At 34.3% G+C, this 13,725-nt stretch overlaps 1 protein-coding gene across 1 annotated transcript; it reads right to left on the reverse strand.

Annotated features, from left to right (window-relative positions):
* Nucleotides 1–12,603: 12,603 nt before the first annotated feature.
* On the reverse strand, nucleotides 12,604–13,589 carry LOC130726908 (histone H3.3-like). The gene is made up of 4 exons (XM_057578229.1): nucleotides 13,424–13,589; nucleotides 13,245–13,321; nucleotides 13,046–13,136; nucleotides 12,604–12,951 (listed from the first exon to the last, which is right to left on the reverse strand). The coding sequence occupies exons 1-4, from the start codon at nucleotides 13,493–13,495 to the stop codon at nucleotides 12,781–12,783; spliced, it is 411 nt and encodes a 136-aa protein (XP_057434212.1). The 5' UTR covers nucleotides 13,496–13,589; the 3' UTR covers nucleotides 12,604–12,780.
* Nucleotides 13,590–13,725: the final 136 nt, after the last annotated feature.

The following is a 13,725-nucleotide window of genomic DNA, read 5'->3' on the forward strand; positions in this document are numbered from 1 at the left end:
GTTTTAACCGCTTGAGAGTACGAATTCTATGAGACACATATTATTAGTTTACATTTGTTGAATTGTTGAAACATTAATAAAATAATATTTAATATTATTAATAAACCTTAAAATTTCAAGGTCATTAAATAAACAAAAACTCTCATATACCACTTCCTCTTGAAATTCCTTCATCAATGTCATTTTATGGACTTCTACTATTACCTTCACAATTATTTTAAACAAATTTATTATTATTTATTTCTTATGAGTTATGAAATTCAAAAAGACAAACTTAATAAATATCCCAAACATGTGATGGAAAAAATAAAAAAAACAATCGCTGTCCATTTTCCCTTGAACTTTCTCTATCAATGTTAGTCTATAACTTTCTACTATTAATCTCAATATTATTTTAAAAACATTTATTACTATTTAAGTCATATTGGTTATGAAATTCCGTAAGACAAAATTAATATTAAATATAATATCACTAAAAAACAAAGGAAATTTCATAAGATACATTTTATTAGTTTAGATTTGTTTAAGCTCTAATCAACTGATAATTAATAGTAATAATAAATCTTAAAAGTTAAAGGTCATTCAATAAAAAAAAATCTTCTATCCCTTCCTTTTGAACTTTCTTTCATACCCTGAAAAATGCCATATCTAGTTCCAAGGGAAGATAAAACCCAAAAAAAAGAGAAGAAGGAACCTGTTTAAGAAGTGGCTAGTTGGGACGAACGAAATGTTGATCGTTATGAGCAGGTTGCTGGAAGTCTAGTGAGCAAGAGAAGGGGAGAAGGAGACGCGGTAGAAGATGTCGGGGTGTCGCTGTCGTGAACTCGAGAGGGTTACTTTACCAGGAACAGGCACGTAGGCGAAGCAAGGGACCTCGTCCTAAATTATAGTGTTGTGCGAGAGGGTGGAGTGAAACAGTGAAGGTATGGGTGCACCTAAGAGAAGGGGGATTCACTAACTCCTACTTTGAAACATAATTAAATTCCGAAGTCCGTTTACACTCAAAACTTCCCTGAAATAACCACTAAACACTAGGTATGTGAATAATAATGATTTACATGAAACCATCATACATGAACATATTGTGGGTTATTCTTTACAATTTCATGCCGATTTATTTGGAGTTAGCAGCTATTATCTCTTGTGAATATTTATATTAAAAAATTTCTACAATTTTTGCGTGACCTGCGAATATTTTTGTGAAGTAATATCGGGAAAAATGATATCTTTTTAATTTGTGCAGTTGTACTATATAGCACGTCACTCTCATACATGAGTAGAGCACACCAGCTTGTTTCATTGTCTTGAAAATAGCAAATCATAACTTTTAGTGAATAATTTCTTTGTCTTTAGTCACCGGTTGATCTCCAATGGTTGATCAAACTAAGAAAAGAGACAGGAGAAAGTCGGCTCTGATGTCACTTGATGCAGTCGGAAGTGCAATAAGGATTAACAAGCGTTAATCCTAATGATAAACTCTGGAATCCACCAGAAAAAAAGATAAACTCTAGAATCCACCAGAAAAGAGAAAACTCTTAAGTTGTATTATAATTCACAAACTGATTATGACTATGCATTAAAATTGTTTAAATGGGAAAATAAAGAAATTATAATACCAAAATAATTAATATCCTAACGAAATAAGAAGATCCTAACCGAAATTAATTAAGATCATAACCAAAATAGATAAAATCCTGAAGGAAAATATATACGATCCTAACCGAAATTAAATAAAATCCTAACCAAAATTGATAAAATCCTAAACAAAAATAATAAAAAAATAAAAAAAATCCGGTTTGAAACGAATCCGGATGGGGCAGTCGTACTACATCAGAGAGTCCTTAGACCAAGAGGTAGGCCTTAGAAGATCAGGGCTATGGGAAGCGAGAAGTAGGCACTTTCTTGACCGCCTAACTGTCATTTGGTGGGTCATTCTGTGTTTTTTTGTGTCAGGCTTTGGGTTTTGTTTTTCTAGAGGCCTTTCTTGGTGGCTTCTTCGTGTTCTGGTTGTGGTTGTTTTTAGGCTTCCATAGGTGATACTTTTGTATTTTGTTATCCCTTTGACGATGGTGTATATCGTGTCTATCTCCTCACGTTTATATCAATACAATTTGTGCTTTCGAAAAAAATGAATATTTGGTGTACTTTTATGCGTCGAAATACTTTAATTTTCAAGTTATTTTATGATAATAATAATCACAATTGTAATGATATATTATATTACTTAATATTCAATATACATAAATATAAATATTTTGAAAATAAATCAAAAAATTTAAATTATTACTTTCTAGTTTTAAATATGTATCAAAAAAATGTTCTTAGGAATTTTAAACTCAAGTTATAGTAAAATATTACCATCAAAAAATGTGTTTTCTTTATTAATAATATTTTCAAAGTACCTGTAATGTAATTATTGATGATTTTGATAAAGTACTTTTAGTATTTAAAATTAAAAACTGATATATTTAATAATATAAGTATAATTTTTTTTTCGAAAGATGAATGAATATATTAATAAAGCTTGAGGATAAAACAACCCAAGGCAAGGATAGAGTACAAAGTGATACTCCCTAAGAACCCACCACCAACCCACAGAATGACTTAGACAAAATCTCAAGAAAGAGCCTCATTAAAACCTTACTTGGAAAAACCCATTGGGATAAATAACAAGCAAGTAAAAAGAGTACCACAATCCGGGGATAGCCATTCTGCATCTGAAACACAAACTTAAATATTAAAACTGATTCGAGCTTAACTCATTGCAAGAAAATTTGGAAAAATCGAGCATGTACAGTAATAACAGCAAACGTAAAACAGCAAGAGCATCAAACAGCAGCAACAGCACCAGCAACCACTTTCAGACAACAGGAAACAGCAACAGCAACGTACAGCAACAGTACAGCAGCAACAGCAACCAGCAGCACTTAACAGCAACAGTAATGACAGCAAAACCAGCAGCAGCAAAAACAACAACAGGAAAACCAGAAACAGCAAGCAGCAACATTCACAACAACAGCAATTACAGGAAAACCAGCAGCAGCAAAAACAACAGCATGGAGGAACCAGCAACAGCATCCAGCAACATTTAACAGGAACAACAAAGACAGCAAAAACAGCAACAGCAACACTAGCACACCAGCAAACAAGTAGTCCAAATTCATGGAATTGTCCAATGGCTCTCGAATATAAGCATTCCAAGCTAGACCTGCAAGCAAGAATATAAAACCAAACAACAACTCTTTACGACGAGCCAAAACTATGGCCCTGAATAGAACCAAACCGGCTCCACACAAAAGCACCCTTTTTTTGCCAACTCGTCCGCCTCCGCATTTCCCTCCCTCAAAATATGAATTACCCCGATACAATTCACGAGCAGCATCAAATAATCAATCATATTCAACTCATTTGTAAGCTTCCAAGGTCTCATTTTTCCACCTCTCACCCAGCCAACAGCTAGTGTGGAATCACTTTCAACCTCCACAGAAGACACCATAAATTGTTGACAAAACAAGAGAGCATAGAGAATAGCCAACACCTCCACCTCATCAGCTCTTCTAACCTCAACTTTTATGGAAAATTTACCAAGCACTTCGCCCGCCCCATTCCTCAAAATACCACCAATGCCAGCACACCCCGACTGAAAAAGACCCATCAACATTGAATTTCAGATTCGTACCTTGGGGTGGTTTCCAAGGTACAACTAGGCGCACCCCCACCTTGCCTTGAATATCTATTTTTGTAAATCCCTGAGAAAATTGATTCGCTCCATATGGACAATCCTTCCACCAAGCCTTTATCCAAGTAAAAAGCATAAACATATGAGACTCCCATACCTCTTCAGCATCAAAAGATAATTCTTTAAAAATCACATTATTTCTAGCTAGCCACACCACCCAACATAAAGCATATGGTATCAAGTCCCATAAGATCCTTGTTGTAGTTCTTCGAAGTGACCCCATTCAGCCAAGCACGCCTGGATAAGTATAATTACAATCACTATTGAAGGGCATATTTAATAATTTAAATATTATAAATATTTTTAACTTTAATATAAATATCATAAATATAAATATTATTTTGACTTTAATGTTGAAGGGCATATTTAATAATTTGACCGTAAAAGTATATTTAATATTAACATTTATTATTAAATAAAATTTAATAACATTTATGAAATAACATTTATTAGATTTGAGAATTTTAAGACTCACATAATAATTCATCAATATCATAAATAAATTCTTTTTATTTATATTTACTACTATTCAAGATACTATTAATGAATAGATGACCTGACCTGTAGTAAAATAAATCATTAATACTTTGAAGTCAACTTAAATAATAAATATTAATTATTTTAAACTTGGTCATGATTTACTTTATCATTAATGTTTTGAATTTTTGGTTGGGTTAGTTGTGTTCTTTCTGACTTTTTATTTCCCTTTGAGGAGAGTTGTACATCTCTTGACTATTTCTTCATCAATATAATTTTTATTTCGAAAAACAAAATGGGTTGAAGTCAATTTTACTAATATAGTTTATACTTAAATATATTAAATTAATAGTACATAGTTTGAAATAAAAATAAAATTTATTTTATTGATATTACTCCCTCCGTTCTAAAATGGTTGTTGTTTAAGGTAATGCACACCGTTTAAGAGTTTATTAGTTGATATAAATTTTTCCTATAACACCCCTATTTAAAGTTAAGTTTTATTAAAGAGAGAGAATGATAGTTATTGGTTAAGTGATTAGTGAGAATTGTGAATGGTGAGAATTAGAGGTGATAGGTGAGAGATACAATACTAAATGAGGGTATACATGGAAGAAGATGTGATAAATAGTATTGAAAAGCTAAAACAACAAACATTTTGAAAAAAAAAAAAGTGAAAATCTAAAACAACAACCCTTTTTGAATGGAAGAGTATTATTAAATATATTAATAGAGATTAATTTCTATGCACCGATGGTGTAAAAAGTTTTACACCATCATTCAATCACAACCTTCCATTTCCTATTTTTAGATATTATTAAATTAAAAATTAATTGTAAGCTAACAAAATGGAGGGATGTGATTGAATGATGTCGTCGGTGCATAGAAATTAATCTCATATTAATATTACATCTTAAGTTCTGAATGTTTTTAATATTTTGACGAAAATATGAGAAAACAAATTGTACAAATCATTAAGTATCAAATATAAACATTATATATGTGATAATAATATTAATTGTACAAATTAGTCAATAATATTGGGCCTTAGCCCTGTCATATTATGAAAAAAAAAATTTAATCAATATAATTGTTTCAAAAAAACTTAATCAAATGATAGTGACAACCAACAGTATGAATTAAGATTTGTCTTGTTTATGCTAAGGGCTCAAGCTCAAGTATTTGTGAATGCACTTTGTTAAATATTTGGTAGATAAGACTTTGTAGGCTCTATTTTTTATATGTAGGATATTTAATTATATTAGAGAATATCCTAAAAAAGTAATATTTTTTTTTGAACAACTAAAAAAAATATTTATTTTGTAAATAATTATTTTTCTTGAGTAATACTGTAAGATATATTTTTAGATATCTTGCCTTCATCACACCTTGTTCGTGTTTGGGAGAGCAAACTACAAACAGAAACAAAAATGATAATTTTTTCGTTATATTCTACTAAATTAATATTAATTGCGTATTAATATATAATTATGAAATATAACGTATATGTTCATTTTTTTACTATATATATTGTCGTATACCGTCTTGCGTTCTCATATGATATGTTGAGGTCATAGAAACCATGCCTTTCATAGATCTGAATCTGCCACCACCGGCTTGTGAGGCTCAGGAGGAGGAAACACCAGCGTCATCAAGGAAAAGGACGAGGACAACTTTCACATTGGGGCAGAAGATTCATATGAAGCACTTTGCCAAAATTTTAGGATGGAAAACTCGGAAGTTTCAAAAGGAGAAAATCGAAAGATTTTGCTCGTGTATTGAAGTTGATCCAGTTAAGTTCAAGATTTGGCTTAAGAACAATCGACGTCATAGAAACCATATGAATTGATGCTAAATTTGTTTGTTATCATCATTTGATTTTATTTTGTTTCTTTGTTGGTCAAGACTTTGGAATTTTAATTGTTTAGTTTGTGCAACTCTAATTTTTGTTAAATATCATTCTCCTCATCAAACTTGTCTTTTTACTAAAAATAATGTGTTCGTCGTTTAAGTGGAAAAAGAGCTCAAGAATATTGGATACTTATATTTTTTATATTATGAATTAATTATATATATGGAATAAGATATCAAACAACATATGTTACTTTATGCACAATTTGAGTGTTTAAGAATTAACTATAATCAATTTAAGCGCTTGACGGCGACCTCCCTTGGCAGTGGTGGGCTGAGTCCTTCTCCATTTTCCTAATGGAGACGTTTTGGAGGTTGGGGAGCCAAAACATGATATTTCTACCTCTTGGGGTTTCCCTCTCTCCCCTATCCCAGTTAGAATGCTTCTCTTTTCTTTACCCGATCTTGTCTCTGATCTCTTCGATCGCACCGCAAAATACATTCTTGTTCCTATGCGATGCACCTAGTCCGTTCTCTGGGTTTGTCATATATGGATCTATAGTAGTTTGGAGATATCAGGCTAGGTTTTGCTTCACGGCTTGTTCTAGCAGAATTTGAGAGAAAAAAAAAGGCTTAATTGCAACTTTGGTCCCCGACGTTTACCAATGCCACGATTTTGGTCCCCCACCTAATTTAATTACATGGATGGTCCCCGACGTTGTAGGCCGTGTGCAACGTTAGTCCTACCGTTTATTTCTTAATGGAGGAGGTTTACGTGGACGTCCAGTTGGAGAGAGAAAGGAGGTATGAGGAGAGAGGGAAGCACGTGAGTATCACGTGACTCTTATCTGAACCCATTATACCCAAACCCCTGACCTCCCTGGAACGAAGAAGGTAACGCGATTTAGATCCCTAGGGTTTCAGATTTGGGTATAATGAGTTCATATAAGGTTCACGTGAGTTCACGTGATACTCACGTGCTTCCCTCTCTCCTCAGATCTCCTTTTTCTCTCCAACTAGACGTCCACGTAAGCCTCCTCCATTAAGAAATAAACGGTAGGACTAACGTTGCACACGACCTACAACGTCGGAGACCATCCATGTAATTAAATTAGGTGGGGAACCAAAATCGTGGCATTGGTAAACGTCGGGGACCAAAGTTGTAATTAAGCCAAAAAAAAAAAACAAGAAGGAGAGATGGAAAATAACAGAACCAACAACCTCTTCCTTGAGGAAATTAAAAAAAAAAAACAATCCCACTAGATCCTTCCTGCGAGAAGCAATGAAAATTAGTTTGTAGTAATGAATTTGTAGTTCTTTTTAATAATTTTCCTAAATTACCCTCATTGAAAGTTATCTCTCCTTATTAATATTTCATTATCTCTAAATGATAATGGTCTTAGAAATAAAGAAAAATTTAGATAGTGGAAAAATTTAAGTATTATCATAAGTGCACACATTCAAAAATTATCAATGCTTCTTATATATTGTAAATTGATTTATATTTCGGGAAAAATAAAACTCATAAAAGTGACTTATAATAAGGGACAGAGGGAGTATAACTATAGTAAATATGGAAAAACTCAAAAACATGTGGCAGAAAGTCACGGCTATTGGTACAACACCTTTTTATGTGTTGGGTCGATGTCAAGATATTGTATTTATGATCACTAGAAATAAATCTCTTGTTCATTGCTAGAACTCAATATGTGCAAACTTGTTCGTTTATGAAAACTTCTGATTTCTCTTCATCACATTTCCCAAAATTTTAGGACTAAACATTAAACAGTGCAAATATCACACACTTTGCAGAGTGATCCCGTTGTAACAGGACCCTATCATGCCTTCTTCAGCATATATAATTTAATGTAGCATCCTTTAACAAAATTTTATCAAATTCGAGAGCACCATAAAGGCTACATTCACCAATGAGACTGAAGGGCCAAGCTAAACAATAAGCTGATTGAGGGCATTAATGGTGCAAAATACACGGTTTATTGGTCAATCATTTTTGCTACATAACTCCATTTTATTGAAAATATTGTTGGAAAATTACAAAGAAGAACAACAAAATTATAATTGATATCTCTCAAAGTTACAAATTACAAAAGTCAGAGGCGTGTGTTGACACTGTCTTCAAGAGTTTATTCGCTCGAGATGCGATAACTCCCTAGGATACAACAGACTCTTCTAACAACTTATTAGGACTCAGAACCAAGAAGAAACACTGGGATATGAACTCAAGAGATATTCTCTTTCTCTATCTCAACCACCTGCCACCAACATGTATATATACACCAAGAAAATATGTGAACTGTGTGTGCACACCGTTATTTCCTTCACTAGGTTACAAGACATATTAAAATGGAATCAACGGTTTCAAGGTATTGTAACTGATTAAATAAAGAGTGTAATCAAGATTATATGAAAACGGTTCTGGCAGCATATATAATCTTTATTATAAGCATTAAATAATTATTATAAAAGAAACGTCAAAGCACTGCATGCATCCGTTGAAGAAAATGAAGACATGAAACATCCAAGTCTTAAAAGGTAATCAAATAATATAATGTAGTTTAAAAGTTTTGAAATATTTAAAAAACTACAACAATCCCCCACATATTTCAAAACCTTTTAGAAAGAAAAGATATAATATCCCTGAGTTCATCATATAAATGTATTGCATCAAACCTGGTGTCTTTTGGACTATGAACCAGACGCTAGACTTATAGACTTAACATACAAGTGAGTTGGTGGAGCAATGTTCTATGAACCAAAACACTTTATGTATATCAGTGGTCTATCAATCACATTACACCCCCACATTCTTCTTGTTAACGCTGTGTTGCGCTATTTCGGCTATGTACGTGCCTGGTATTTCATGGGTGCTCTAGAGATTTGCCACAATCTCATGCAAGCGGCCCACTTGGCAACTCATATAGATGACTTCATCAAGTGTATGCTGCACTCCATACACCACCCGTAAGGGATATGAAATTTTAAAAGCCTCACGCTTATCATCACCTCAATGCAAACAAGCACATCTCACACTTTACACCTTAGAAATGGACAAATAATCGTAGTGCTTACATAACTAATAAGTGAACTGTTTTTACCCATATGAACTTTATTCATGGGATCTCCAATCACAAAGGTTGGGTTACCATCATTTGTTAATTTTTAATGGCTAAATCACATTCCCTCGATGTTTTGTTAATTTCCATTATAGAGAGAACTTGCCAAATCCTCTCCTCAGTTAATCAACGAATATGAAGCTGCTTCATCACATATCAATCACATGTATGTTTCACCATCAAAACTTTTGCTATTTGTCATAGCTATTGCTGCTGTTTAATATTTCTATTCCAAAGAAATATTTACTGAATAATTTCCCATCAACCTAGCCTCATATACATGTATCTAAATTACTTTCAAAACACCATGCATTAAATTTGAAAGAAAACTAGTTTCAAAAAAAAAAAATTGAAAGAAAACTATAAACCAGGTGTCATGATTGTATAATATGTTACTTTGGATTTAGCAAAAGATATAAACATTAATTTGAAAGAGAATCACGTCGTTAAGAAATAAAATAAATAAAGAGTTTGTATGCTGAATGAAACAAGGACAATAATTTATTCAATTTCTCAAAATATTTAGAATGGAAAAAAGAAACTGTTTTATTCATAATTTCATAAACGCAGAAAAAAAAAAACTTTACTCCATGATTGCAAAAAAGACTAGAAAACATTTCACTCGGAGACATTAAGAACAAAGAGTCCTTGATCATTGTAGCCTTTGCCCAAAAAGGTGTCATTTTTCGTCATGACAATCTTGTCAGAATCAAAGACCACTTTTATCCCAGATTTTCCTAGCAGTGCCACAGAAATCAAATTTGTCCTTATTGCAGGCACATGAAGCACATTGGTCAAAGCTAATGTCTTTCCAGATGTCAGCTTAAGAAGAACTTTTCCTTTCCCAAGAACTGGAGTAGTCCTTGAGTCTCCAAGATACACATGTTCTTCTTCAACCCCTACATGAGTGTAGGAGGTAAACACATCTTTGTTTCCACAAATGTGCTTGGTAGCTCCAGAGTCTACCACCCATTTCTTAACATCAGTCACGACATGATATGGGTTATCAGGTCAGCAAGAGAATGTTGCTTCTGTTTGTGCTTCAGTTGTTGTTTTTAGTCATTCCAGGATTCAGGCAACTTTTTGATGAGGATCCCAGCTATGAACTCATCCGGCAAAGAAATATTCTCAGCCTTCAAGTCCTCAATCAGTTTGTGATATTCATTGATTTGAGCATTGATGTCCTTGTCTTCAGACATCTCCCATCGGTAGTAGTTTCCAATCACGAACTTCTGCTTCCCAGCATCCTCAGCAGTGTACTTCAGATTCATGGACTCCCAAATTTCCCAGGCCTCTTTGTAGGAGCAGTAGTCAGTAGACATCAAAAAGCTCATTAGAAAAAGTACTTAAAATTGTATGCCTACATACAGTGTTATTAAACTCAGACCGGACCGGTCGGTTCGACCGGTTACCCGGGAACCGGCCCCTAGTCCGGTTCGAGCCGAGGATCAGATCGGCCATGCAAACCGCCCGGTGCGAACCGGAAAGACCCGACCGGTTCGATTAAAAAATCGGTGACCCGGCCCCTTACGGTTGGACCGGTTCGTTATTAAAAAAAAATTCCAAAACCAAAACAACGTCGTTTCACGATAGGGCTACTGTTATCGACATCCTTTCATGAGATCACTTCACCTGGCCGCCTCTGGCTGCCACCGGCGTGCGAATCCACCTCCACCTGTGTGTGTGTGTGTGTGTGTGTGAGAGAGAGAGAGAGAGAGAGAGAGAGAGAGAGAGATGGCACAAAGCTTGTGCTGTGCGGCTGCTTTGTTGTGCTTTGGTGCTGCGACGTTACGTTATTATCTGATGTCTCATGTCCTTTTAGACTTTTAGTATATATTGATATTTTTTTATTGATTTATATCTCTATTGGCCCAACGGGTTTGCTTTGTGCATTAAATCCCCATTTGATAAAAAAAAAAACTGAAAAAAGTTGTGGTATGTTGCATAAATAAACAAAAGTAAGTAGGATAAAAACAACAACTAGTTAAAATTATGAGAATTAATAATATTTTTAGGTGAAATCACAATAGTAATTATGAGAAATATAATACTAATATGAGTTTGTTTGAACCTATTAATGGTTTTAATTTACAATTTGAAATTATTAGATGATATTAACTTGTATTATTTTTTTTAAAATAATATTAATATATTCCAAGTCAAACGGTTCAACCAGTGACCCAGTGGTCAGACCAGTGACCCATTGACTCAGTGCCCTGACTGAGTCGATCACCGGACGAGTTTAATAACACTGCCTACATACCTTATTAGAATGAGTCCAAATGTTATGTTGATTAGGATCCACCGGCAAAGAGTCGGTGAGAGCTGCAGCAACTCCATGCATGTCGAGGACAGAAAAGACACGCTCTTGCCATCTTCTGAAATTTTGACCTTCAAAAACCTCAATTTTGGAGATGTCAGGGAATGGTTTTGCAAAGGTAACAACAGGAGTAGCAGTGAGAGTCGTAGGAGTGGCAACGACGACAGGAGTAGTGACAACGACATTGTTAGTTGGAGGATGAGCGATTTTGTTGTTGTCTTCCATTGATAAACTCTTGAGATTGTTGGAAAATTACAAAGAAGGACAACAAAATTATGATTGATATCTCTCAAAGTTACAAATTACAAAAGTCTGAGGCGTGTGTTGACACTGTCCTCAAGAGTTTATTCGCTCGAGATGCGATAACTCCCCAAGATACAACATACTCTTCTAACAACTTGTTAGGACTCAGAACCAAGAAGAAACACTGGGATATGAACTCAAGAGATATTCTCTTTCTCTATCTCAACCACCTGCCACCAACATGTATATATACACCAAGAAAATATGTGAACTGTGTGTGCACACCGTTATTTCCTTCACTAGGTTACAAGACGTTTCAAAACATACATATTAAAATGGAATCAACGGTTCCAAGGTATTGTAACTGATTAAGTAAAGAGTGTAATCAAGATTGTATGAAAACGGTTATGGCAGCATATATAATCTTTATTATAAGCATTAAATAATTATTATAAAAGAAACGCCAAAGCACTGCATGCATCCGTTGAAGAAAATGAAGACATGAAACATCCAAGTCTTAAAAGGTAATCAAATAATATTATGTAGTTTAAAAGTTTTGAAATATTTTAACTACAGCAAATATAACGCTTAATTAATTCATAAAAGGATAAATGAAGGGAGTTTTCATGAAAAAGTTGACCACAATTTGAAGGAATGTGTTAGCTAGTTCTATTATGCAGTCTCTTGTTTGAAAGACTGTCGTATTCCCAAAACATGAACAAACATGCATCATAATAAACTAGGTCCACTATCTTAGATGGCAACAAAAGATTGTCAAATACAGTTACCAAATGGCTGCATGTCCAGAAATTACGATAGCAATTCACAGAACCAGAGAACCAAACTCCACAATTACTAATAATTCGAGCTTCACAAGATATGGCAGTATTTTCCTACCACAATTGATGAGACTATCAGTAAACAACTATACCACTAATAAGCTTCAAACAAAAATAATTATAAATAACAAAACACTTCCACAGCCACCCCATATGACCAGCACCAAACGTACGACATCAATTATGCTCACCGCGAATCCTCCTTGCTAACTGGATATCCTTAGGCATGATAGTGACACGCTTAGCATGGATGGCGCACAAGTTGGTATCCTCAAAGAGTCCAACAAGGTATGCCTCAGCAGCTTCTTGCAATGCAAGGACAGCATGACTCTGGAAACGCAGGTCAGTCTGCAACCACAGGAAAAAATACATAACTTTAGTCACAATGATTAAGAAAAAAAACACATAAGACCTGAATCTCACACCAGTAATTGAACATTACCTTGAACTCCTGAGCAATTTCACGAACCAACCTCTGGAAAGGGAGTTTCCTGATTAGCAGATCAGTACTCTTCTGGTACTTCCTAATCTCACTGTTCCATCAACAACATTTCAATTATTAGAAAACATAACAAGATCAAGAAAATGGAAACCCTAGTAAAATAAACAAATATAAAGGATTCCAGAAAAGGGTCACTGACCGAAGAGCAACGGTTCCAGGACGGTAACGATGCGGCTTCTTGATCTCACCGGTGGTTGGTACAGACTTACGAGCAGCCTAAAGTAGAAAAAACAAAATCATGAAACTGTTAGCCAAAATTTCAAGCACTCAGTACAAAATTAAGAGAATAAGGATTGAGGTGATGATTCCAGAATAAACCTTGGTTGCAAGCTGCTTCCTGGGAGCTTTTCCACCGGATGACTTACGAGCAGTTTGCTTGGTACGAGCCATCTGTATATGTCAACGACCGAAAAAAAATTCAGAAAAACACAAGAAAGTAAAACACCAAACACAACCAGAGAACAACATTTAAAGATCATGGACATTCTCGTCCCCTCAATCAAAACAATCATGACTACCGGTGAAACATAATTGTAACCTAATTCTTGTAAAAATCAATAGTGTGAATAAAAACGATGAATTTGGCAAATAAAATTATCGTCGGCTCCAAGATTAAGGCA

Source organism: Lotus japonicus, chromosome 6, assembly GCF_012489685.1.
Source record: "Lotus japonicus ecotype B-129 chromosome 6, LjGifu_v1.2".
Lineage (NCBI taxonomy): Eukaryota > Viridiplantae > Streptophyta > Magnoliopsida > Fabales > Fabaceae > Lotus > Lotus japonicus.